The sequence below is a fragment of the Caretta caretta genome, chromosome 21 (genome assembly GCF_965140235.1).
Source record: "Caretta caretta isolate rCarCar2 chromosome 21, rCarCar1.hap1, whole genome shotgun sequence".
NCBI lineage: Eukaryota > Metazoa > Chordata > Testudines > Cheloniidae > Caretta > Caretta caretta.
In genome coordinates this window covers 12,063,869-12,091,609 of record NC_134226.1, presented here as the reverse complement: position 1 = coordinate 12,091,609, position 27,741 = coordinate 12,063,869, and the positions used below count along the sequence as shown (strand labels likewise).

General features: G+C 43.7%; 1 protein-coding gene across 1 annotated transcript in view; it reads left to right on the top strand.

The window, feature by feature from the left end:
- The first annotated feature begins 281 nt into the window (after positions 1-281).
- The window catches only part of SLC26A8 (solute carrier family 26 member 8), a 32,132-nt gene continuing 4,672 nt past the window's right edge, over positions 282-27,741 (top strand). Inside the window, exons 1-16 of the mRNA XM_048826502.2 lie at positions 282-548; positions 4,090-4,229; positions 6,954-7,070; positions 8,245-8,420; positions 9,521-9,685; positions 10,182-10,331; positions 11,590-11,672; positions 12,694-12,841; positions 13,892-14,005; positions 14,719-14,796; positions 20,661-20,756; positions 23,232-23,338; positions 24,774-24,843; positions 25,546-25,638; positions 25,729-25,863; positions 27,263-27,646. Coding sequence (XP_048682459.2) covers positions 388-548; positions 4,090-4,229; positions 6,954-7,070; positions 8,245-8,420; positions 9,521-9,685; positions 10,182-10,331; positions 11,590-11,672; positions 12,694-12,841; positions 13,892-14,005; positions 14,719-14,796; positions 20,661-20,756; positions 23,232-23,338; positions 24,774-24,843; positions 25,546-25,638; positions 25,729-25,863; positions 27,263-27,646 — 2,217 coding nt within the window. The 5' untranslated portion in view covers positions 282-387. The remainder of the gene's footprint in view (positions 549-4,089; positions 4,230-6,953; positions 7,071-8,244; positions 8,421-9,520; positions 9,686-10,181; positions 10,332-11,589; positions 11,673-12,693; positions 12,842-13,891; positions 14,006-14,718; positions 14,797-20,660; positions 20,757-23,231; positions 23,339-24,773; positions 24,844-25,545; positions 25,639-25,728; positions 25,864-27,262; positions 27,647-27,741) is intronic.

Here is a 27,741-nt window from a genome sequence, read left to right as displayed (position 1 = left end):
GCAGTGGCCCTGGGGGTTGCTGCGGTGGAGGGGGTGATAACAGCGCCACCACTGCTCCCAGTGGCCTGGGTGCTGGAAGTGGGGTGCGGCTGCACCCTCTGGCCTGAAGTGGTTTTTTTCCAGCATATCCAGGGTTTACAGTTTGGTTTAATGGCTCTGGGCACCCACACTGAACAAATTGTTCCGGCGTCCCTGCTTGGATGGGGTTACACCAGGGATGGATGTATCCCCGGCTTAGCCAGTTAAACATTCTCTTTCAGTGAGACAGTCCGGTTCTGTGACCTCCTTCCTCCCTTCAGTGTCACGGGTAAGGACAGTGACTTTGATTTCACTCTCTCGCCTGCCCTTATTCCCACGTTTTTGACTGCCCACTATCAGTGTGACCTCATGGAGCCAGATGCTGAGACGGTCAGCGCTCCCAGGCAGCTAGGGAAGTACAGAATCAAGAGAGGCATATACACTGAAGAGCAGTTCCAGAAAAACTATGAAAGAAACACTCCCTCCCCAAGGAACAGGGACTTCAGAATCCAAGGAAGGGTCCAGTGCAGGTGAGTAATATACCAGGAATTTGGCAGGTATGAAGAAACTGAGGAGCCTGTTCACGTACCAATGTAAAAGCAGCGACTGACCCTCCTGCAGCCCCAACTCAGTACTACAATACAGAGGTGACTGATAGAAGCTTAATCAAAGCACCAAACTGTAGAGTCCCATGTCTAGAGCAGGTAAGCAGGGCCATCTGTATCTGTTTTCCCACCAAAGATGGAAAATGTTTCTGGTGCCCTCCAGATGACTGAGCAAAACAAAAGCCATCAAGCAAAACTGTTGAGAGAAAAAAACCCACACAAAATCAGGGATTTGGGACCCCTGAATGCAAAGGTTTAGTGCCCCCAAATGTTGGTGCACAGGGTGTCACCCACCGCCAGGGGCAGCCCTGCATGTGTGTCAAGTTTACCAGAACACTGGGGGAGTTCCTGCCTACAGACCACAAGAGTCTCTCTTCATTTCACAGTTGTGGTAATGTGAGGCAGCTATGCATAGTGAGGAGGGATTCTACTAATTGTTTCAGTCCCCTCCGGTGCTTCCTTCCACCCTAGCTGGCAGACACAAGGTTACATCTGGTTTTTCTGGCATTTGTATTTGCTATTTTTGTTTAAATTCTCCCAGGTATCACTTTCAGTTCCTGCCTAGAGTAGAAAGAGACTAGGTTTCCTAAGAGTATGGTAGAAATTGCTCTACCTCATTCTGCCTTGCTTGCTGCTGCACTCTAAGGTTCCCTTCTAGGATGGGCGAGGTGAGTGTGCAAATGCAGCATTAGTTAATATAACCCCACCCTGTTCTTCCCAGTAGGGACTTGCACTCCAGAGTATATACACAAAGACTCAAAATACCCATCTATGCTGAAAGAAAAGGAGGACTTGTGGCACCTTAGAGACTAACAAATTAATTTGAGCATAACCTTTCATGAGCTACAGCTCACTTCATGAATGCATCCGATGAAGTGAGCTGTAGCTCACGAAAGCTTATGCTCAAATAAATTGGATAGTCTCTAAGGTGCCACAAGTACTCCTTTTCTTTTTGCGAATACAGACTGACACGGCTGCTACTCTGAAACCTGTCATCTATGCTGAGATGTTGCAGGTGCTGACCACAAAGGAGCCTCTTTCAGCAGCATCAGAGGATGTCTTGTTCTTCCACCATGGAAAAAGTAACCAATCAAAGTTTGGAAAATCATTTGTCACATTCCCTTTAGTTTTGTTGTGGGACTCTGTCACCCAGACTGAACTGTCATCTCCGTGTTGTCTCAGGCTTTACTCTGTCAGTCATTGGGATTTATTTGGGTTCATCAGGGGGTTGCGTGTGGTAGGTTTTCTTCGTGGGCACACTTCCTTTCTCCCATATGGAGATCAGGATAGGGGCTTCCTTTTGAAATAATACCAGTTATTGTTCTGTGGATTGGCCGACAAAGAGCACTGTGAGTGGACTAGGTGAGTTCCTTATTCTTGAGTCACTTAATAGGAGCACCTACATACCACTGTTCTTATAAAGAAGTTGAGACCAAGTCTCCTGAAACATCACTGAATTATCACTTCTTGGTGTCCTGTTTCAACTGCTCACTAGAACTGAAGTGACTGCTGAAGCTTCACCTGCTGTTTTGTGACCCTGGTGTGACTTGAGGTTCAAAGCTAACTAAGACTGTGGGTCAAATTCAGCTTTGTTACACTGTTGTAAATCTGGAGTAATTTCACTGAGGTGAGTGGAGGCATTTTAGATTTACATTGATGTAAATAAGAGTGCAATTTTATCCCTGGCCTCCTTTTCTAGCTCTTCCTTTACCTTTAGGAATAATCAGAAAGAAAAACGTCCTTCACAGAGATCAAGGAAGCTCCATCATATGAGATATTAAATAAAAGAGAGATCAGACAAAGTACTAGAACAAAGGTATCAAAGTTATTTGGAGGAGAGGGTCGAATTCTATTTAGTTATGGTCTGAGAGCTGGAGTTTACACTGAGGTCTGTGTATTACCCCCTGATGTCAGTAGGAGATTTGCACAGAGAGCAAGAGGAGAATATGGCCTTTATGCAGTAGCTCAACATTATTTGTTCAGTGCTTTATTATTGCATTCATCATTCATTGAGAAAATCTGCCCCCCTTTAGGCCTGTTGTTTCTGCCTTTTGTTTCTCTTGCTTCCTCATCCTCCTTTCACAGTGTCTGGCCCACTTCCCTATCTTTGTGAGTCTCTTCTGTTCCTTCTCTGTGTTTCATTCCTAGCTGCCAGACCATTGAAGTTCAGGTTTCAGAGTAGCAGCCGTGTTAGTCTGTATTCGCAAGAAGAAAAGGAGTACTTGTGGCACCTTAGAAACTAACAAATTTATTTGAACATAAGCTTTCATGAGCTACAGCTGTAGCCACAAGTACTCCTTTTCTTCATTGAAGTTCAATCACTCCCCATGCCCCCATTCTGTCCACGACAATGATCAGTGATTAAATAGTTAATCTTGACATCAAAGTGTCATAACTGGGCTTTAAAGTTGACAGTCCAATCAGATTAATAGGGAAGATGGAAGTTTACTCCTCAAAGTCACTGTTTCAGGCTGTCTGCAGACTTGGGCAGATGCTGCATCAATTACATTTGGTTCACTTTGGAGCGTTATTGCATACATGAGGACTAGAAACTTGCTCTTTTTTTTAAATGAAAGCTTAGTTATTAGAAACTCTGATAAAGATATGTGGACCATATAAATGCATTATGTGACCCAATGCCCAGTGGAACTCATTGCCAGGGGATGCTGCAAAAGCCAAAAGTATAACTGGGTTCAAAAAATAATTGGATAAGTTCATGGCAGATAGGTCTATCAGTATCTATTAGCCAAGCTGGTCAGGGACCCAAACCCATGTTCTGAGTGTCCCTAAACCTCTGCCTGCTAGAAGCTGTGATTGAATGACAGCAGATGGATTACTCAATAATTCTATTCTCTTATATTCTATGCCCTATTCTCTTCACTCCCTCTGAAGCATCTGACACCAGCTGCTGTCGGAAGACAGGATATTGGGCTAGATGGACCATTAGTCTGACCCAGTATGGCCATTCTTATGTTCTTAATCCTGACTGCAGGCCATCAGTTTGACATCCCCGTATTACCGAATATAGTACGAGAAACAAATTTGACTGTTCCCTGTGGTAGATGGACATGGGGACTTAATAAGTCTTTTTCACCTCAGTTTTCAAAGATTTTATCATTTCCAGTTTTCCACCCTCATCAGAATAGCAGGAATCTAAGCACTGTTTTCCGCTTATCCTCTTTGGTACCAAAAATAAGAAATCAGTATGTCCAGAGTTGGGGATCTTAATTCAAAGACTAATGTGAGTGACACATAAAATGTTTGCTGTTGATTTGAATGGAATGCAAGGGAACCAGACATAGGAATCACTACATTGCATTCATGTTATATGTCTCTACAGGACCTGAAAGGGGTTAATCATAGCTCTATGAATTCTGGGCATAAAAAGGACAAAGGCCTGGTATGAAGCTACAGAGGTGGAACTACTGAACAACAGTGCACACAGAACTTGTCTGGTTCCTTTCAGATTCTCCTGGGCAAGATTCAGAAAGATCATACTCAAGATGTTTCCTATCCTGAACTGGTTGTGTGCATATCGAGTCAGAGAATGGTTCCTGAACGATATACATGCTGGCCTAAGTGTGGGGATGGTCCAGATTCCACAAGGTAAGCAAAGAAAAATATTCTTGCGTGTCTTCCCCGTTCCATCTTTTTCCTTTTATTCACACCTCATTTTTCCTCCACTCTCCCTAGGCTGATCAGAAGTTTATTCTCCAGTCATGTAGGGTCCTAAAGTGGATAGAGTTTGTATATGCGTGCTTTTTTGTACATGCAAGTGCGCCTGTTTTTCAGGTATGCATCTTGCATATATGCACACATTGACGTGGGTATGCATGTGTATGCGCACTTGCAGAATTAGTTTTGGGGGATGAATTTGAAAGTAGCTTTTTCAGCTCACATGTGTATGCTTGTGTACATTTGCATATGCTTATCCTAGTATGGAAGCACTGCTCATTGTTCCATAGTTAAGTTTGTGTTTACTTGTTTGTTTGTTTATTTGCTTAAAGTAGGGATTCAACCACTTTGTTATGAATGAAGAACACAATGTATTCTCCCCAAAGTTACAGCATTTACTCTTTGATTACAGAATACATTTTCTGAGAATTTACAATTAATGAGCTGAGATAAAATTTCTTAAACAACGGATGCTGTGAGAGGGGAAAAAAACTAATTTGTCTCTAAAACTTACTTTAATCTAAACACTAAAATGCCTTAATAAAAATCATATGGTTATTGAATGGTTTAAATACAGGGCAGAATTAAGATTGTTTGAATGCCCTGACTGTTTGTTTCCATTCCTTGACATGTTTGTATTTTTTTAAAGTTTGACGTGAACTCTGAATTTCCAGGATTTATAATGCTTAGTTCTGGAATAATGGTAACATCCCTGTAATGTATTTTACCCCTAAATTACTGATACATACTTTCAGTCTTTACCGCCATCTTAACATAGCTTTTATTGGGGAATATACAATGGGCTTCAAGTTGACATCAAATTTCCTTAACTGAATTTATAGCCTGCTATGTACAGGCCTGTAAACATCTGCATACATATGTTTGTATTTGTACTCAGCATTTACTCTTATGCACAATATTAGACATACACAGAGAGGCACACATGTGCTCTCAAACAAATATGCATACACACATGTACGCCTTCTAAGATTCAGTATTTTATTAGGTTTCAGAGTAGCAGCCGTGTTAGTCTGTATCCACAAAAAGAAAAGGAGGACTTGTGGTACTTTAGAGACTAACAAATTTATTTGAGCATAAGCTTTCGTGAGCTACAGCTCAGCTGTAAGCTCACGAAAGCTTATGCTCAAATAAATTTGTTAGTCTCTAAGGTACCACAGCAAATTTATTTGAGCATAAGCTTTCATGAGCTACAGCTCAGCTGTAAGCTCACGAAAGCTTATGCTCAAATAAATTTGTTAGTCTCTAAGGTGCCACAAGTCCTCCTTTTCTTTTTGAGTATTTTATTAGTATTCTTTGTGACAATGAGGTTTACAGCTCAGCTACAGGTTCCAATAATGTTGATCAGGACCCTCTAGGACCTTTCTGGATGACCTATCTCCAACTTCTGGAGGTAAAACTGAAAGGAGACCTATATAGAAGATGGTATGTTGAGCCAGAAACTTGAATCTGTTAGAATCCTGATAGAATCCACCACATGGTTCAGTTCCTGGGTCATATCTAAAACCAGAAGGGACTTATTTTCCAGTTATATTCAGATATGTCTCAGATACCATGAGAACAACTGAGCTTTCAAGATTTCCGTCCATTGGGCCTAAAATCTCAAAAAACAATGCTCAGACTTCACTGTTAGTCATTCTGAAACGGAACCTGTCCCTAAGCCCTGATCTGGCCTCAAACCCAGTCCTCATTTTAAATCTAATCCCAAACTGTATCTGAACACCACCTCCATGCCCACCAATAATTTACTAAATGAATTACAAAGAGAATTTGGTAGTCACCTGCTTTTGCTGAACTGCTTGCTTCAAGTGAGCAGGAACAAAACATCAGACTGCTGTGAATCATATTTTTCATACTTTTTAGTGCAATTTAATTGGCCAGATATATAAAACTTTTAAAAAAGAAAAGGAGTACTTGTGGCACCTTAGAGACTAACCAATTTATTTGAGCGTAAGCTTTCATGAGCTACAGCTCACTTCATCGGATGCATTCAGTGGAAAGTACAGAAGATCTTTTTATACACACAAACCATGAAAAAATGGGTGTCTACCCCTACAAAAGGTTTTCTCTCCCCCCCACCCCACTCTCCTGCTGGTAATAGCTTATCTAAAGTGATCACTCTCCTTACAATGTGTATGATAATCAAGTTGGGCCATTTTCTTTTCTTTTTGCTAATACAGACTAACACGGCTGTTACTCTGAAACCTGTCATAAAACTTTTAGCATCTGATCATCGTTAGGTGACCTAAGTGAAATGAGTTTGTGGTTCTAAGTCCAGTTTCTAGTTAACAGGGGCCCATGTCACAAAACAACCACGAGGTTTGACACTAACTGGCCCCATAGTTGTCAGTCTCAATTCTTGCCTTCTCGGCAGAATGGATTATGGGGGCTGAACTGTCCTGTCACCTGTGGAGGTGGCTTCTCCAGACACAGATGGAGACAGTACTGGGTCAGTATGAGGGAACCTTGCTTTGCTGCTTGTGCTGTGCCTGTTCTGTCAATCAATACGGAGCTTCATTCTTCAAGGCTGCCAGGCAGGCACTTTTTCACAAGCAGAGTTTCACTTCAAAAATAAAAGTAGAAGATAAAATCTTGCCAGGTACACTTTGCTTTTAGAAATGTATGTTTCTCCTCCAGGACTGTCAGGAGTTTTGTTAACGAGGTTACCACTACCGGTTGTCAATGGCTTCTATTCTGCATTCTGCTGTTCATTAACATATGTCATATTCGGGACTTCGCACCATATCTCCATTGGTAAGTTTTACTCTGCTCTGTGAATTGGGTCTCCAGGACTTATGGGGTCATGTGCAGAGTTGTCATTAAAGGGTGTGGGAGGTGCCTATATCTATCTTTGTCTCATCTATTTGATCTTACTTGGTAGCATGGTCTTGGAGTGAGCATCCTCACTCCTAGTCACCTGCTTGGGTTCGGTTCCAGTTCTGTAACTGTCTTGTTGTATGATCCTGAGGAAATCACTTAGGACTCAACTGTGGACTACCTTGTATGCCCGCACAAGGGAGTAAGGTGTCCACTTACTTCCTTGCATGGACTATCCACATCACAAGTACCAGCACAGAGGAGAGAGCCAGAATGCCGTGGAAGAGTAATCAGCACCAGACACAGCAGGGCTTGCGCAGAATACTCTTCCTTCCTTCTCTCCCCCACCATCCCCGAGAGCAAGTGGGGAACCAGACTGAGAGTCACAATTTGGCTTCTGGTCTGCTCGTGGGGGTCACACAGCTGCTTGCCACCATCACATCCTTCATGGTTCTGCACTCTTCTGAATTATATATTCACAATACATACAAACACACGAGAAAGAGAGAAATTTGTACAAAGAGATCAACAAACAAATGGACTGGAGACATAAATCTGTGAACAGAGTCCTGGCAATTTATTTTTTGGCAATGGTTTTGATCCTAAACCTCCTTCTTTGTTTTCCCTTCCTTTCAGGTGAAAAGGTTGGCCACTGTATCACAATAAGTGGGTATAGGGTGCCCTCTAGTCTTTGAGCCAGAGCTACACTTCCTTCTTCAGCTAACTTCTTTCACATTCACTTTTCAGTCTATTTGACAGTGGGGTAAAAGCTTGTTTAGAGTTTGTATTGAAATAATCTTTGGTCATGCATCTGAACAACTTGATAGTTCATGTTTGTGAGGTTGTAGATGTAATCTGCTTTTGAATGATATATCAGGAATTTCATATACTTGGGAGGGAGGTGTGTGAGAATCAGTGTTTCAGACATCATTTTATATAGCTATTAAGAAGTGTGTGTGAATGTATATACACACACACACACACACACAAACAAACACACACAGATGGTGAAAATAGACCTTCTAGTGCATGGGTGGGGGTGAAAAATGGACTTGTGGTTGCAGGGAATCACACAACCTTCTTCTCTGTTCTCTGCTTCTGTTGGTCACAGGTTCATTCAGCATTCTGAATGCAATGGTGGCAGATGTTCTGAAGACTCTGAATTTCAGCCCTATATTGACTGCTAATGGAACCTTTGCCAATTTCTCAGATGCAAATTATATGAAAAGTTACATGGAAGCCTTGACACTTACTGCATCAACGACATTTCTGACTGGGATCATCCAGGTAGAAGTTGCATTCCTTTTAGCTCCCGATGGATGTGGCCTTGATGGACATTGTACAAACCAGGGAACTAGAACTACCAAGAGGTTAAACTTTCCCAGCACACACGTTTGAATATATATTTTTTGCAGTGCATTGAACACAGGGCTCTCGATCTTTTTCCTCTTAGGATTTCCGACCAAGATATGTTAAAGTGCCTCTACTCCTTGACCCACACATTCAATTCATTTTCAAATCCTGGTACATCCTCCTCCATAATATTTCCTGAATCAGGATTTTTTTCTGTCCACACAAGAACTGCTGGAAGCTGAGAGTGGACAACAGGGGATGGATCACTCAGTGATTGCCTGTTCTGTTCAGTCCCTCCAAAACACCTGTACACACGCCCCAGTTCAATCTCTTCACTGGTTCTCCATTTTCTACTGCATCAAATTTCAGCTTTTTGACTCCACCTTTAAGATTCTTTATTGCTCTGCCTCGCCCCACTTGTCAGTTCTTGTCTCTTGCCAGTGATGCCTGGTAGTTTTGGTAATTTATCTGTGGATTTCCATGCTTTCAAATATTTGGGTTTCTTGTAAGTTTTAACCTTAAATCTGAATGTCTTTCCTTTTCTAGTAGATTTTTCTCTTAACTGCCATGTTCTTATAAGGATTTACCCTTACATGTACTGATTTCTATACCGACTCTTAATTTCTCTTTAACATTGTTTTTTGTCTTGGAATTATTTCTAATCCATCCGATCAAAAGTGGAGGCCAGAGAATCTCCTTGTGTGATACTGGATAGTTAGAGTTAAATGCTTTGCATTTGGCAGCCTGATTCTCCACTGCTTGCACTTTTATGTAGTCATTTATACCTGTACAAAGTGGATGAAAAATGCTATCAAGCTGCTTTAGTAGTGTTTTACTCATTGTGCAAAATGGATGCAACAGGTACAAATGAGTTCACCTGGTGTAAAGCAGTGGAGAATCAGGCCTTTGGTGTATAAAGGACAAGGAGGGTGTTGGAGAGTTAAGGATTAGGTTCCAAAGTAGCTGATCACTTAGTGTCAGGCTCAGTCCCCTTTGTGCCACCACTTCTCATTCCTCTCTTGCCTTCCTTTCAGTTGCTTTTAGGCTGCTTCTGCTTGGGGTTTGTCACAACCTATCTGCCAAAGACCCTCATTGATTCTTACCTCACTGCAGCAGCGCTGCATGTCATCGTATCCCAGTTCTCCTTCATCTTCGGGATTGTGATCAACTTCCATATGGGCCCCCTGGCCATTTTCTACGTGAGTAAACCAGACACTTGGTTCAGAGACGTGCCTGCCCCTTGGAGGGGAAGGGAATGAACAGCTTCAGAAATTAAGATAATTTCAGTATAAGCACATTGCTAGGGGAGAAATTAGGCAAGTCTCAACCGTAGCTACGTTCACTCTTCGTAGGTGGGTGTACTATACAGTGTATGCAGATTTTCTGGATGCTAGGAGGAGAGAGGGGCTGGAGAGGGTTCTCTACTCACTTTAGAAAATACAATGAGAAGTACAAAGCCATATCTGTGCTGTTATTTTCTGTATTGCTCTCTATAGAAAACATATTTTTAAAATCTTGCTGTGTTCTTAGTAGCTGTCTCCCTCTTCCCATTAAAGATACTTTTGTCACAGAAGGGCCTACTAGTTGAAATACAAGGGCATCCTTTGTCATCCTTTACAGAGTGTGAAATGCCAGCTCATATAAAAAACGCTGTAATATCCCCTTCTCATCCTCTCTGTGATGTTTCCCATTCAGAACCTGTTTCAGTATTGCGTGGCTCTCCCAAAGGCTAATGCCACCAGTATATTGCTATTTTTGGTTGGCCTAGTCATGCTGAGGATCAGCAATTGTATCAAGATAACTTACAAGCACAGTCCTGTTGCATTCCCTATGGAACTTCTCCTGGTAAGTCTTCTCCATATGTCCACTATGATAACTAAAATTAACAGAAACCAGCAAAGTCTCACTATATGAGAGGTAGCTTGGTCTTGTGGTTAGAGCACAGGGCTGTGAACCAGGAGCTCCCAAGTCCCATTATCTGCTCTGCCACGGATTTGCAGAGTGGCTTTGGACAATTACTAAATCTCTGCATCCCTGCCTCCTGAGGATGCTGTGAGGAGTAACTAATGTCTGTAAAGTGCTGTATAAATGCAAAGTATTATTCAGAAATTGGCGCAAATCAAAACACCAGGTCTCCCGTCTTGATCAGAGTTTGAACCTCTTATCTTTATTTATTGTGAGCAAAATTAGAACCTTGCATCCAAACACTCACTGGGGTTTCTAAATCCGGGTCTGAGTCTGAACCTTCCCAGATGTTGGGGATGTTCAGACTCATTCTATTTTAGAGACAGGCTCCAGCTGTGGAGTCAGATTTTGTTGGTGTCATCTTTCGTTTACTTTTTCTCTTTCTCTTTTTCTTCTCCTGCGTCTTTTTTTTTAATGATCAAAAATATTAAATGTAAAAATAGTTTAAAAAAGGCTGAAAGGAAAACTCTGACCATTTTGCTCAGCCAGAAGTCTGAAAGTTCAGCGGGTCAGAGGTACTTTTCCCCAGGAATAAGGTACTTAGAGTCCAACTGTGATTGATGTTAGCGGAAGTTGAGGTTACTCAGCACTTCGTAGAATAGGGCGCATTTGTGACAATGGCCATGTCGGAATCCAAGATTGGAGATTGTAAACTGGTTTCTATCCTGCTTTGTTATTAATTTAACAACTGGAGAAAGAACACTTTAACTCTTTAGTGTTCAAAAATTGTCAAGTCAATAATAAAGTTAATTGTAATATCTCCTTATGTAGTGCCACATCATAATCATGGTCACCTGCAAGAAGTTCAGAAGTGCCAGTAGTTATGTATTTTATTGAAAAGAACATTTTACAGGTTATTTCAAGGTTCTCATATATTTCCACTTGCAGAAAGAATCTGTAGGTAGCTTCTGTAATTATTCTTGTGGAATTTTGAACATTCCATAGTTAAGTTATGATGGAATTTTGTAAGCAAGTGTTTAGCTTTCTCCTCATCTTCCATTATCACACACTAGAAACTGCATTTCTTTTGGTGTATTTCTTAAGGAAGTATTATATAACATGTATGAAAAGACAGTCTCTGCCCCCTTCCCCCCAGAATTTACTATCTATAATATAATTTTCCTGTTTTCCTTCCCAGATTATTACAATCACCATTATTGCTAACCATGTGCATCTGCATGCCGAATCCAGTATGCTTGCAGCCAAAATGGTTCCACACAGGTTGGTAATTTCCAGTTATGAATGAAAACGTACTCAAGAGAGAGAGAGAGAGAGAGATGGTCTGTATTCCTTGTTCCTAGATGTATGACTTTGCATTTGGCTTTATGAAAACATTTGGTTTGAATGGGCCCATCTTACCAAGTAATCCAAATTGTTCTGTATGTCTGCCCTTTCCTCACCATTATTTACCATCCACAAATTTAATTTTATTTATTTACATTTTAGATTAAATTTTATTTTAAATTGTAGAGAAAGGTTCTTGTTTGTGGGGGTTTTTTGTTTTGTTTTTCCAAATGTCTTTTTTTTTCCCTCCTGGTCATTTTTCTTTACATTGGGCTTGCCTTGCAATGGACTTAAAGTATTTTACAAACATTAATGAACTAAACCTCCCACTATCCCTGCAATTGAGATATTAAATATCCTTATTTTACAAGAGGTTGAAATTCAGGCCCCAAGAGGTTATAGACCAGCAGTAGAAGCCAAGTGGAAAGTGCAGTGCAGGATATTTCTGAGAGGAGGGCTCTGGGTGAAACACATTCAGCAACGATCCTTATTGCTGCTGAAAATAGATGCAGTCTGTGCTCCCTTCATTGTGTGCTGCCGAAGGCAACATGTAGATAGGGGAGCCTAGACACACCCCAACTAGTAGCTCTCTCCCACCTCCCATAGGGCCATGAAATGCTACTCTGTGTGTTAGCCAGGTCTCTGCCTAGTGCTTAAGGTAATGCTTGGCATCCTACCCCGCTCCTGTGGCTATGCTGGTTAGAAAGAGGCTACTTGCATGCTCTTTGATCCACCCTCCATCTGCTCCTCTCTTAAACAGTATTCTCCACAGATTACTGACTTACATTTACTGTGCACAGACCCATCAAGGGATTCTCGTGAGATGGCAGTGATCACCCCAACAAGATTCAGAGCATCCCCTGAAGAGTTCTGAATGCCGTCGGCTGAGGGCCTGAACAGGGGAACTGTACGTAAGGCACAGAACAAGATTAAGACAATTTATTCTCTGCTATTCCAGGTTTCTGCCTCCTACGCTGCCAGACTTATCAAATTTGAGCAGGATTGTAGCCCATGCCTTCTCCCTGGCTATTGTAAGCTACTTCCTTCTCATTTTCGTGGGAAAGAGGTACGCTTGTATTCACAACTACAACATCTCCAGCAACCAGGTGAGAGCACAACCTCACATGCTTCCTAGGCCGGCCAACCCGGACTTACTTGTCACTTACCAAAGCCACTAACTGTCTCGGAGTGTGGGGGGAGTCCTAGGGGCAGAGCAGAAATGCAGCCCAGTGGCTTTACAGCAACTCAGCGACCTTCCCAACAGGAGGAAGAGCACTGGAATCACAACTATCTGAAGCAGTGTACGAGCTGAGAAAGGCTAAAACAATGGGTGACTTCCAGCACCCTGCCTGAAACCAATCACATGCATACGGATGTTTGTTTGCCCCTGAAGAAAGATATGGGATATGGTAGAGGGGTTGGAGAGGCCAGGCTAAAACAGCTACTTCTTCTACAACCTGACCTCTGTATGTTCCTAATTGTGGGGTGCACCCCCCGCTTATGCCAATGAATTTTGGAACCTGTTCAAAGTGCACAGCACCCAAACATTAATAGCCAAGGTTATAAAAGGGCTGAATAGCCTCATTTCCTTCCTTTCTGTAGCCACCTGTTGGTGCAAGGATCTTCTCTGTCTGGAGTGATGATATGGGAAGTCTTTGGCCTCAAACTCCATTATTTCTAGTGTACTCTGGTTAGTAACTAGCAAGCTTGCGCCATTTCATATTTAGCTTCTTACGAAGGCATTGAGATTTTATTAGGATGGAACTAAGGCAGGTAGGAAGTCAGCATGACTTCTTGTAGCCTTCGGGGATGACTACAAAGGGCATGTCATTTGCACCCAGCATTTGCATAGGTACATTATGCTGTGCATGTTAACTGGGGTGTCATATCATTCAGGGGGCTAGAGTTCACTCTCAAAGGACTCTTTTAGAAGAAGGAACTGAAGTTGTTGAGGTCAGTGCTTCAGGTGTGAACATGTGGTACAATGAAAGGGAGCGCCTTAGCCCTGCTTTTCAAAACATCCCCAAAGCCAAGCAGTACAGGTGGGCATCCAATAAACGGGAGCAGACAGTAATATCACTCTTGAAAAAAACCACAGTTACTATAAGTAAGTAAGTTTTGGGGTTGTGTGTTTTTGTTTTGTCTGTGCTTTATAGGAGCTCATGGCTATAGGGCTATGCAATATCTTCAGTTCATTTTTCAAAAGCTTTGCCGTCAGCTGTGCTATTTCAGGGACTGTCATTCAGGAGAAGACAGGTGGAAAAACACAGGTGAGTTGGGTTGGTTTTATGAGCTGCGATACCTGATCAGGAGGTCAAGCTTCCAGACCCTCCTCTAGGATCAATATAATTCCACTAGAGCCCTGGTTTTCATCCAAGCAATTTACAGACTTCTGTAAACACCACTTTTCACAATTCTGCCTGTGCAACGTTAATTCCGTCCCCTTATGCTTCTGCATTAACATGTAGTCTTTAATTACATGATCATAGACTGCTAGTTCTGTAGTATCTGGAGCAGAACATGATGGGTCATCTACTGTTGCTGCAACTCCTGTGCTAGGGCTTAATAGTGGTGATCTTGCAATCAGAAGCACACAGTTTCCTTTGCCCCTTTCCTTACTTGAAGGCGGTCTCAAATCCCCCTGCGTATACTGTTTGTGGGCAAATGGTCCTTCAGCTGAAAAGAAGAGTGTATCTGAGTGACATACAACGTCACCAGACTCTTTCAGAATCCTCTGAGTGGGATTAGTCCAATGGGTTGAACCGCACAGTGAAAGCTGGCGCTTTAGAGCTGGAGGGTTGGACAAAGCAAGAGTACTTTTGCAGTACTATTTCCCGCTGTAATGTGAAATCCTGCATTAGTTTCTTCCCTCAATAAGATGCGTGGCTGGTGGCCATACAGCCTTCGATATCTGAGGAGCTCAGCAGGGGAGCAACACATGGTCAGGTCGGGAATGCATCTCTAACACAATATCTCTGTTCAGTTTGCAGCACTAATTGGAGCATCCGTAATGCTAGTGGTAGTGATGAAAGTAGGACACTTTTTCCAGGCTCTGCCTAATGTAAGTGAATTTGAAACAGGATGTAAGTAGGCTGCTCCCATAACTAAGCATAATACAGAAGTCTTCCAGAATGCATTAGGGATTACACAACAGTTAACGGTTTCTAGGGATGGGACCAAACCAAAGTCACAGATTCAAACGCCCCTAAACTTTATGGGGCTGAAAATCCAGATAGAAAATTTTGCATCTGAGGCCCATTTCTGGTTGTTTAGAAAGAGCTTGGTCTCATGGGCTGGAGCATAAATGAAACGTCATAGCCAGAATCCATCATTTAGAAATAAAGGTTTTGCTTATTATCTTAATCCCCTATCTTGCAAACTCTTACACTGAGTAGTCCCATTGAAGTCAACAGGGCTATACGCTTCCATGAAGTACTCTTAGACACAAATGTGTACGTGTTTGTAGGATTGGTGCCTCAGAGACTTCACTAAAGGACACAAAACCCTCCAACTGGAATTTGGTTTTAGTATGTGTGATACCAGCTTGGACTTTGAGATTTATTCCAAAACCAAATGGTCTCCTAAACTGCCTGCCCCAGATCTTTCATTGCCCTATGAGACTCTAATAAAATACTGTTTTTTCAGGGACCCATATTTCCATTCATCTCTTAATATTTCCTCTGGCTCTCCCATTCTTTGGAAAGTTTTACTTAGGGTATGTCTACACTACGGAATAAGGTCGAATTTATAGAAGTCGGTTTTTTAGAAATCGGTTTTATATATTCGAGTGTGTGTGTCCCCACAGAAAATGCTCTAAGTGCATTAAGTGCATTAACTCGGCGGAGCGCTTCCACAGTACCGAGGCTAGAGTCGACTTCCGGAGCGTTGCACTGTGGGTAGCTATCCCACAGTTCCCGCAGTCTCCGCTGCCCATTGGAATTCTGGGTTGAGATCCCAATGCCTGATGGGGCTAAAACATTGTCGCGGGTGGTTCTGGGTACATATCGTCAGGCCCCCCGTTCCCTCCCTCCCTCCGTGAAAGCAAGGGCAGACAATCATTTCGCGCCTTTTTTCCTGAGTTACCTGTGCAGACGCCATACCACGGCAAGCATGGAGCCCGCTCAGGTAACCGTCACCCTATGTCTCCTGGGTGCTGGCAGACGCGGTACGGCTTTGCTGCACAGTAGCAGCAACCCATTGCCTTCTGGCAGCAGACGGTGCAATATGACTGGTAGTCGTCCTCGTCGTGTCCGAGGTGCTCCTGGCCACGTCGGCTGGGAGCGCCTGGGCAGACATGGGCGCAGGGACTAAATTTGGAGTGACTTGACCAGGTCATTCTCTTTAGTCCTGCAGTCAGTCCTATTGAACCGTCTTATGGTGAGCGGGCAGGCGATACGGACTGCTAGCAGTCGTACTGTACCATCTTCTGCCAGGCAGGCAAGAGATGAGGATTGCTAGCAGTCGTATTGTACCATCTTCTGCCAGGCACGCAAGAGATGAAGATGGCTAGCAGTCGTAATGTACCATCTTCTGCCGAGCAGCCATGAGATGTGGATGGCATGCAGTCCTTCTGCACCGTCTGCTGCCAGCCAAAGATGTAAAAGATAGATGGAGTGGCTCAGAACAAGAAATAGACCAGATTTGTTTTGTACTCATTTGCCTCCTCCCCTGTCTAGGGGACTCATTCCTCTAGATCACACTGCAGTCACTCACAGAGAAGGTGCAGCGAGGTAAATCTAGCCATGTATCAATCAGAGGCCAGGCTAACCTCCTTGTTCCAATAAGAACGATAACTTAGGTGCACCATTTCTTATTGGAACCCTCCGTGCAGTCCTGCCTGAAATACTCCTTGATGTACAGGCACCCCCTTTGTTGATTTTAGCTCCCTGAAGCCAACCCTGTAAGCCGTGTCGTCAGTCGCCCCTCCCTCCATCAGAGCAACGGCAGACAATCGTTCCGCGCCTTTTTTCTGTGCGGACGCCATACCAAGGCAAGCATGGAGGCCGCTCAGCTCACTTTGGCAATTAGGAGCACATTAAACACCACACGCATTATCCAGCAGTATATGCAGCACCAGAACGTGGCAAAGCGATACCGGGCGAGGAGGCGACGTCAGCGCGGTCACGTGAGTGATCAGGACATGGACACAGATTTCTCTGAAAGCATGGGCCCTGCCAATGCATGCATCATGGTGCTAATGGGGCAGGTTCATGCTGTGGAACGCCGATTCTGGGCTCGGGAAACAAGCACAGACTGGTGGGACCGCATAGTGTTGCAGGTCTGGGACGATTCCCAGTGGCTGCGAAACTTTTGCATGCGTAAGGGCACTTTCATGGAACTTTGTGACTTGCTTTCCCCTGCCCTGAGGCGCATGAATACCAAGATGAGAGCAGCCCTCACAGTTAAGAAGCGAGTGGCGATAGCCCTGTGGAAGCTTGCAACGCCAGACAGCTACCGGTCAGTTGGGAATCAATTTGGAGTGGGCAAATCTACTGTGGGGGCTGCTGTGATGCAAGTAGCCCACGCAATCAAAGATCTGCTGATATCAAGGGTAGTGACCCTGGGAAATGTGCAGGTCATAGTGGATGGCTTTGCTGCAATGGGATTCCCTAACTGTGGTGGGGCTATAGACGGAACCCATATCCCTATCTTGGCACCGGAGCACCAAGCCGCCGAGTACATAAACCGCAAGGGGTACTTTTCGATAGTGCTGCAAGCTCTGGTGGATCACAAGGGACGTTTCACCAACATCAACGTGGGATGGCCGGGAAAGGTGCATGATGCTCGCATCTTCAGGAACTCTGGTCTGTTTCAAAAGCTGCAGGAAGGGACTTTATTCCCAGACCAGAAAATAACTGTTGGGGATGTTGAAATGCCTATATGTATCCTTGGGGACCCAGCCTACCCCTTAATGCCATGGCTCATGAAGCCGTACACAGGCAGCCTGGACAGTAGTCAGGAGCTGTTCAACTACAGGCTGAGCAAGTGCAGAATGGTGGTAGAATGTGCATTTGGACGTTTAAAGGCGCGCTGGCGCAGTTTACTGACTCGCTTAGACCTCAGCGAAACCAATATTCCCACTGTTATTACTGCTTGCTGTGTGCTCCACAATATCTGTGAGAGTAAGGGGGAGACGTTTATGGCGGGGTGGGAGGTTGAGGCAAATCGCCTGGCTGCTGGTTACGCGCAGCCAGACACCAGGGCGGTTAGAAGAGCACAGGAGGGCGCGGTACGCATCAGAGAAGCTTTGAAAACCAGTTTCATGACTGGCCAGGCTACGGTGTGAAAGTTCTGTTTGTTTCTCCTTGATGAAACCCCCCGCCCCTTGGTTCACTCTACTTCCCTGTAATTTTGTGCTTTCCTGCACTCTGACATTATTTGCCTCCACGCATTCGTCTGTGCTCTGTCAGTGTGGGAGGACAGCATGAGCTCGGAGAACATTTCATCGCGAGTGCGTTTTTTTTTCTTTCTAAGTTTCACTAGCCTCTGGGAAGGAGAAGATCCTGTGATCATTGAAACACATGCAGCTGGTGGAGAAAAAAAAAGGGACAGCGGTATTTAAAAAGACACATTTTATAAAACAGTGGCTACACTCTTTCAGAGTAAACCTTGCTGTTAACATTACATACATAGCACATGTGCTTTTGTTACAAGGTCGCATTTTGCCTCCTCCCACCGCGTGACTACCCCCTCAACCTTCCCCCCTCCCTGTGGCTAACAGCGGGGAACATTTCTGTTTAGCCACAGGCAAACAGCCCAGCAGGAATGGGCTCCTCTGAGTGTCCCCTGAAGAAAAGCACTCTATTTCAACCAGGTGACCATGAATTATATCTCACTCTCCTGAGGATAACACAGAGAGATAAAGAACGGATGTTGTTTGAATGCCAGCAAACATACACTGTAATGCTTTGTTCTACAATGATTCCCGAGTACGTGTTACTGGCCTGGAGTGGTAAAGTGTCCTACCATGAAGGACGCAATAAGGCTGCCCTCCCCAGAAACCTTTTGCAAAGGCTTTAGGACTACATCTAGGAGAACCGCAAATGCCAGGGCAAAGTAATCCTTTCACATGCTTGCTTTTAAACCATGTATAGTATTTTAAAAGGTACACTCACCAGAGGTCCCTTCTCCGCCTGCTGGGTCCAGGAGGCAGCCTTGGGTGGGTTCGGGGGGTACTGGTTCCAGGTCTAGGGTGAGAAACAGTTCCTGGCTGTCGGGAACACTGGTTTCTCCGCTTGCTTGCTGTGAGCTATCTACAACCTCCTCCTCATCATCATCTTCTTCGTCCCCAAAACCTGCTTCCGTATTGCCTCTATCTCCATTGAAGGAGTCAAACAACACGGCTGGGGTAGTGGTGGCTGAACCCCCTAAAATGGCATGCAGCTCATCATAGAAGCGGCATGTTTGGGGCTCTGACCCAGAGCGGCTGTTCGCCTCTCTGGTTTTCTGGTAGGCTTGCCTCAGCTCCTTCAGTTTCACGCGGCACTGCTTCGGGTCCCTGTTATGGCCTCTGTCCTTCATGCCCTGGGAGATTTTCACAAAGGTTTTGGCATTTCGAAAACTGGAACGGAGTTCTGATAGCACGGATTCCTCTCCCCAAACAGTGATCAGATCCCGTACCTCCCGTTCGGTCCATGCTGGAGCTCTTTTGTGATTCTGGGACTCCATCATGGTCACCTGTGCTGATGAGCTCTGCATGGTCACCTGCAGCTTGCCACGCTGGCCAAACAGGAAATGAGATTCAAAAGTTCGCGGTTCTTTTCCTGTCTACCTGGCCAGTGCATCTGAGTTGAGAGTGCTGTCCAGAGCGGTCATAATGGAGCACTCTGGGATAGCTCCCGGAGGCCAATACCATCGAATTGTGTCCACAGTACCCCAAATTCGAGCCGGCAACGTCGATTTAAGCGCTAATCCACTTGTCAGGGGTGGAGTAAGGAAATCGATTTTAAGAGCCCTTTAAGTCGAAATAAAGGGCTTCATTGTGTGGACGGGTGCAGGTTTACATCGATTTAACGCTGCTAAATTCGACCTAAAGTCCTAGTGTAGACCAGGACTTAGGGAACTGCTGAGACCGAGCATTATTTTTCAATGTCCCCTGGCCTCTCTGTAAGGCCATGTCTACACTAACACTTATGTCAGCAAAACTTTTGTCGCTCAGGGGTGTGAAAAAAACACACCCCTGCACGACATAAATGTTGCCAGGATAAGCGCTCGTGTGCACAGCGTTATGTCGGCGGGAGACGCTCTCCCACCAACATAGCTACTGCCACTCGTTGAGCTGGTTTTATGATGTCGACAGGAGAGCGCTCTCCCGTCTGCATAACGCAGCTACACGCGCGCTTTTACAGCAGCGCAGCTGTATCAGCTTGTAAGTGTAGACATGGCCTAAGATAGGAAGACCAAGCCCTTTCCCAGAACTAGCTAACAAATTGGATGTTACCCACCCCCAATTCTCTTGTCTGCATTAGGAAAAAGGGGTGTTTTTGACAAATGGTGTCAGACAGCTTCCCCTGTCTGGCTATGTGTTGTCCGGGCTAGCTAAAAGCATTCCTTATCGAAGCAGTATTTTTGTGGTGGTGATGTGGCCCTCCCTTAGTGTTTCAGGAGGCAAAAGCATATTTGCGGTGGTTTATTGAAGAGTACTGCAGCGGAAGTTAACACATATTTCAACAGACGATGCAATTATATTTGCAGACATTCCTGTGAAATTAGACAAGAGATTATATACAAATTTAATATGGGTTTACAGATCAGAAGAAAATTGTTAGTCATATGTATACACGGTAATTACTGAACTGTAGGTATTTTAACACCTTAACTTAGCAGTTTATCTAGCCATGGTCTATGTATCCATTTCATAGCATGTTTAGAGTCCCATAACGAATTAACAGGAGAATAAATGCTATTTTTCTCTGACTCCCATAGGCTGTACTAGCTGCGATTGTAATGGTCAACATGTTCCCATTTCTTGAAAAATTTATGGATGTCCCCACCCTGTGGAGACAGGATAAGTATCATTTTGTAAGTGGGAAAGACTCACACAGGGATTTGGAGCGGGGGTGTGTGTATGCTTTCAGGGAAGGATGCAGAGCAAACAATTCAGGTGCTCTTGGAGAGATGGTCCTCTGCTGCACAGAGGAAGCTGAATTACTGAAAGGGGCTGTTTGATGCAGCGAAATAGTTTTACAAATTAACTTGCAATTATTTCAGTATAGGCAGAATTGCTTATGGCCTCAAAATGTTAGGGGAGGCAAACTGTTCAGGTACCATGTGGGTGACTTCAGGCTGGAAGAGTTGGATGTTTGCAGGGAAACAATTCTCACCTGCACCCAAGCCAGCCCACGCCCTCTTTCACCTATAGATTACTTTGTATCCTGTTTTTTTAAAAAGAACAAATATATTTAAGAAAGTTTCTCCCAAAATAAAATATATGCAATGAAAAAATCAACAAAATTATCTCCACATATGTTTGAAGTAGACAAATGTTGAATGCTGAGATCCCACAGTGATGAGCATTGTATACACACCTAACTGATAAAAAGATAAACTAAATGTGATACCTCATTCAGTGTTCTGCGTGTTAAGGAAAGGAAATTTACCTGAGGAGGTTTGCTTCCAGATCATATATTCTGTTTTTAATGCTCTCAGCCTGTGCTGTGGTTTTGGTAGCTGGGACAAAAGAGGCCCATAACTTTAGTAGCCTGTTTATAAACACTATAAAACTTGACTCACCTACTCCTTGGCAAGGCTTATAGCTGGAAACAAGATTTTCTAAAATTCTATGAACCTAGAACATTTCCAGCTGAACTAAAACAGCTTATTAAAAAATACATGTATTAAAAAATACATTAGCTGAACTGTAATTTATTCAAACACATATTGGTGTAAAAGCAGCCTGTAACCTATAGCCAACCTCTCCCTTTAAATGCAGGTTCTGCTTTTAAAAAGTGTTAGCCAAGTAGATTCACACTGTAGGCAGAAGTGTGCTCTTGGTGACTGAACTACTGAACCTATAAGAAGCAGTGTCCATTGGAGCCATGATGTCTTCCCACCGTTTGTGGACCTACATCCCCTCTCCCCTCATGCAGGAGTCTGAGCTCAGAGGAGCATGACCCCAATTGCCATTTAATACCTTCACATCACTGAAACCCTGTTAAGGAGGCTTGAGATTCTGACTGAGCATCAGCTTTTCATTCTCCTCAGATTGTGGAGACTTTGGTGTCAACCTCGGTCAATGCTCCCTTTGATCACTGGAAAGGATGGAGCATCTGGGTCACTTGTGCCTCCATTTCCAACGAGAGTAGTTGTGTTTTCTTCAGTTGACCACAGCAGGGTTCTTTCCCCTGTTACTCCACTCCAGGATTTAGCACATGAGCTCCTTCTGGGAGAGACGGGTCTTGGTACCCAGGGACTCAGTACAGTTTCTCTGCCATTGGGGATGGCGCTCCAGACCTATGCTGGGAATTCTCAGCACCCTGTCTCAGTGAGGCCTTCTTATCCTTATAGTCCTCTTGGTGTAGGGTACAATTATGTATGCAAACTTGGATCCCCTTGCAGTTACACATAACACTTTCCCTAGTGTATTATGGGCTTTGGATTCTGCATCCTCAAATGTATGGTGCCTGTATATTTGGTGGAGTAGGGGGAGTAAATCTATCAGCATTTGTAGCTTGAGTCTGTGGTGGAGGTTCTGAAGCCCTGTGCTTTGATCCCTGTCTGTCACCACTTCCAGGCTAGAAATGTTCCAGGAGTGAAGTTGAGACACTTCACCTATGCTACCATTTCTAACCTCTACTTTCGTACAGCAACCAAGTGAGCTGCAGTGAGAAGCCAGCCAGAGATGCCATGTGGTAGGACCAGCAGAAGCCAAAGCAGGGACCTTTTGGCCTTTGGACAGCCCAATCAACACTGTAGAATGTTTTCTGACTTTCTCTGCCCTATGGCTGATTGGGTATTTGCTCCAGCCTTCCACTTCCTTCTCACAGTATCTTCACCTCAGCTTCCCTTCACACCTTTTCCCCTGCCCTGTCCCATTCTCCTTCTTTCCATTTAGCTGATCCCCTCCTAAGTAAACCCACCAAATCTCCCTTCTCAAAAATGTTGCAGAACTAACATGATGTTTGCAGCCATCACACAGTTCATTCTGCTTGTGTTTGTGTAGTCCTTAGCACCGTGGGCTCCTGGGCCATCACTGGGGCTCACACGGGCTGTTGTAATACAAATAATATAATAATAAATCTAGCTTGATGGTGCTGCCCAGAACAGTTCAACTGAAAAGTCATTAGGGCCTTTCTGAGGTTTACAGTAGCTCTGCACAAGAGAAGTCGTCCCAAGTACATTCATCAGTACAGGACACAGCTGAATTATTGGTTTGACTCAGTGAAAGCTGCTGTCTTTGGTGGCTGAGATGGAGCAGGTTACATGGGTGCATTGTTGGTGTGTTCTTGTTTGACCCTTTCAGCAGCTAATATTGTCCTCCCTGCCTCTTATTCAAAGGTTATTTGGATTGTGACTTTTGCAGCCGTTCTGTGTCTTGGTCTCGATATCGGCTTGGCCATCGCAATGGGATTCACCTTCTTCATCATCACTGTTAGGTCACACAGGTACTGGGTCATGTTACCCTCAGAGCAGGGCACTAAGTGTACCTAAAGTTGTTATTTTGGGAATAGCAGTATGTCACAGTCCAGTACAGAAGTGGTTTTGTGCTTGTGGGGTAAACCCTTCGGTCAAGGTTTTTCTCAGGTCTCATGATTTCCCATCTGCGCATGAACTGGTACATTTTGGGGAATTTAACCTCCTAGCCTAGCTGATGGACTATCCATTTGAGTCTCTGGAAAGGGTGCCTCTGTCATCTGACTGAAGACCATTTATTGTGATGATAACATCAGCCAGGAGAGTCAGTGAGCTGCTTGCTTTAATCACCTACCCTCTATACACAGTCTTCCATAACAGTAAGGTGGTACACTGTGTCCTCATTCCAAGATTATCCCTAAAGTGGTCATTGATATTCACCTGACTCTGTCCATCAACGTATCTTTCTTCTCACTAAATGCATTCACAGCCAGGGGAGATCAGCTTACTCAAGATCGACACTAAATGGACCCTTCTCTACTCTTGTAACAGAACAAAACTCTTCTGTAAAATCTCCCCGCCCCCTCCCCACCTCCAGTTATTTAAAGTTTACATTGATAGACTTATGGGACAGATTATTTCTTCCCAGTGATTATCAAAGGACATTAAATTCTGTACAGAAACATGCTTTGAGCTAGCAGGTATCCCAGTCCTTAAAAGTATCAGAAGACATTTATTGAGTCATACAGTTTAAAGCCAGAAGGGACCACCAGATCCTCAAGTCTGACCTTCTGTATATCACAGGCTACTAAATACCATCCAGCCACCCCCATACCAGGCTAACAACCGGAATTAGACCAAAGTATTACAGCCCTCAGTTGAATTGATCCAAGGTAGCTTCTAAGGCATTCCTTCAGAATGTCACAATTATGAAAATATTTCAAGTTGCGACATGGAATTTAGCTCATACTTCTGTGCAGCATCATTTTCGTGACCTAGCATTGACATCTAATGAGCACTTTGAGAAAGAGTTCCGGATAACTGTTCATTTAAATATCCTCCGCATTCATACCATGTTGGTGGTTTTTTACTGCTGGTGAATTTCTCAAAAGTGGGTGTGTGTACTGACAATACTCTAAAGAATGAGAAAAGTTACCAGGAAATGGATTCCTTTGAGTACAGTGTCGCTACACACTGACACTAGCCACGATCTAGATCCTCCTTCCTCCCTTCTTTGGAGAATATATTGGATTTGGGAGAGGGAGAGACTACATGCCTTCTTACATACCCTTGCCTGGAGTGTTCCGTGGCTTGAAACAGAGCTTTCTAGACGGTTCAAGGTTTGATGTGAAGGGCACAGGTGCTTGGGTGTCCCCAATAAAGAAGATAGGGACAGGGACCAAAATATTGGGTGGTGCTAGTTTTTCCTCTCTACTCTAAGAAAACCTAATAAACATCTTATTTCAGAATGAAGATTGTGATGCTGGGCCAGATTCCAAACACAGATCTATACAGAAGTTTATCTGACTACAAAGCAGTAAGAGAACAAAACCTAATACTCAGTTCCTCTCTGTAATCCAGCTTCTTCACTTGGACACCTGGGAGTGATCCATCAGACTCAGTTCATTCACTTCAAGCCTTGAAAATCTGTAAGGATCTTTGAATATTGGCAGCGAAGAGTAATACAAATTGCCCAAAGATCAGGAGATCAGTCTGACTTGTCATTTTGGGAGCTCATTCAATCGATCCAGGCTCCCCCAGTAATGAAAGGCTTGCTCCCTGTCATTGCTGGAACTATATAGAATTTATTGCTGATCTGCTGTCCTTAGTCAGGTCTTGTCTATGCTAGGAAAATGACTCATTTTTCACAACAGATGTCAATAATGGCTGTGTCTGTACTAGAGTTTCTTAAAAATTCTCCCAGCAGTGGTAGCAAGAGCAGGGCACTGATATTTTTACCATAATGTTATTGACCCTACTTTATGCAGATCTGGATAATGCTGCAGTGAACAGCAATGTCTACATTAGTTCTCCCCGTATTGCTGAACTCATGGAGCTGCAAAGGTGGAAGAACTTAAAAAAAAAGGTTTGGTGTAGACAAGGCATAGGGTATTTTCACTAATGAGTTTTGGAAACAATGTGGCTTGTCCTGGTCAGAGAAGACCCATTGTCAATGTCAACGGTGGATCATTTTTCTAGCATAGGCACAAACCTCAGAGACTCCGGTTTTGTCTTCCAGGCAGCGGAGATTGAAGGTGTGAAAATCTTCCAGTGTTGTTCCTCCATCTCCTTTGCAAATATGAGACACTTCAAAGGCTACTTGTTAGAGAAGGTAAACGCTACTTTTCCAATCACCATCAGCTTCTAACCTCCTCCAGTGGAAGCACACAACCCTCTCTGAGATACCGTCTGTCTTTTTCAGATGGATGTGAAAGCCGTGCCCCTCGATGAAAACGAAATGAGAGCTTTAATCTCCGTTAGTCTGTCTAGCACTGGAATGGAGAAAAAGGACTTTCAGTGTGCCTGTGTTTGTGATCCACCTGAGCCATTACCCAGGGTCAGCTCCCTTTTTTTTTCTTTTTTTTTTTTTTTAATAAACAAACCCAGACTTTGTGACACTGAGAGCCATGTCACTAGCTTGCCTGAAGGCCATACCTAATTGCATATACATTTGCATATATTTGCAAACCAGAAATAAGCAGGCACAACCCTTCTCTTTGCTCTCAACCCTTATATTTGTTTATATCTTCCCTGGCAGATGAACTGAGATTTTGCTTGTTGGTTGAATTGACCAGCAGTGGGAAAACCCAACATGTTCGCCTTCCTTTCTGGGGCTGAAAGAACTAACTTTGTCAGATGCCTCAACAGGGATTTGCTTTCCTTTTCCCACACAAGTCCAAGACTGTCTTTGGCTGCCTGCAGAATTCTAGCCACTCCTAGTGTGAGATACCCACAAATGCATGATCATTAAATACGTCAAATCCTACCTGTCACAATCTCCGTGATCAGAGGATTTCTCCTCTCCTTATTACGAACGCCTTCTGTACAGCCAGTCACACGCCCCATAATTGGAATTTGACAGTGTCATAGGTAAATGGATGGAAGAGGCTTCAGGGCAATATTCTTAATTCTCTAAACTATCTAATGCACTTCGTAAAAGATAACAAAGGCCCCTCATGCGGAAGGGGCATGAAGGGAAGCAGTTTTGGAAGGATGGGCGGGATTGAGTTTCTGAAGAAAGTCAGTGATCGCTTTGAACAGCCATCTTCTTCCAAAGTACCAAGCTGCAGAGTGTGAACCTTTCAGCTGCTTTTAACTCTTTTACTAGTGCAAAAGCCAAACTTGGAGCTATTCAGTATTCCAAACTTAACTTTTTTTAAAAGGAATTGAGTTAAAATTATTGGCTGGGTGACCAACTATTGCTGAAAGGGCAGCTAGGCTTAGAAGGGGCAGGGGGTGGAGAGACCAAGGAACCATCACAAGAAAGGGTTGGGTTTAAAAATTAAATAACAAAAGCATATATTCAAACTATTAAGGAAAAAAATGATAACCGCGTCTCTGTTTTCTCATCACTTTATCTTAGGAACTACTTTTCATAGGGGAAGAATATGGTACATAAAACCTGAAAAAACTGCTTCTGTTTTAAAAAATGGAATATTAAATTAGTGGCCCACTTTCCAATGGTAATAAGCAACTTCAAGGCGTGCAGGACTAAGCTAACACAGCACTTCCAGGGTAGCTGAAGGTACTCTGCTGACCACAACCAAGGCTTGCATCAATCTCCTTCTAATTTATGTACTGTTGTGGCTTAGTGCTATATTTAGCACAAGTTCAAAGGTATTTCTACCATGAGAGAGGAAAGATATCAAACGATTTACAATGCTGTCATAACTGCAACTGCAACCTTCTAGACACAATTCTCTTAACTGTCTTTACTCTCCACGTTTCCATTCTAGATACCCTATACTGAGAAACTGGTGAAGCGACTTCATAGGGATAATGAGTCTTCATCATCTTCCCTGAATTTGATACGTTGGTCAAAGTTTGAAAGCAAGCACAGTTCTGGGACTCTCCCAACAGGAATGTTGCAAACACAGCATGCTCAGTCCACAGCCATCAGGCTCAGGGCAGCAAGACCTGAGAGTGGAAAGAAGAAGGATGAAGGGGAGAGAACATGGCATTCTTCAGACCCTGGAGTAGATACTTCCACAACACTATTGTGCCAGGAAGCAACACAGTTGCGGTCCACAGAGTTTTCAACATATCCAGTCCACACTATTATTTTAGACTTCAGCATGGTGCAGTTTGTGGATTTGCAAGCTTCAGATTTACTGAGGCAGGCAAGTCACTTGAATGCATGTAAAAGCAGAAACTGAAGTTTGCCCAACATCAGATGCTTCCCATTACCCTAAAGTTACCTATTATATAAGCACCT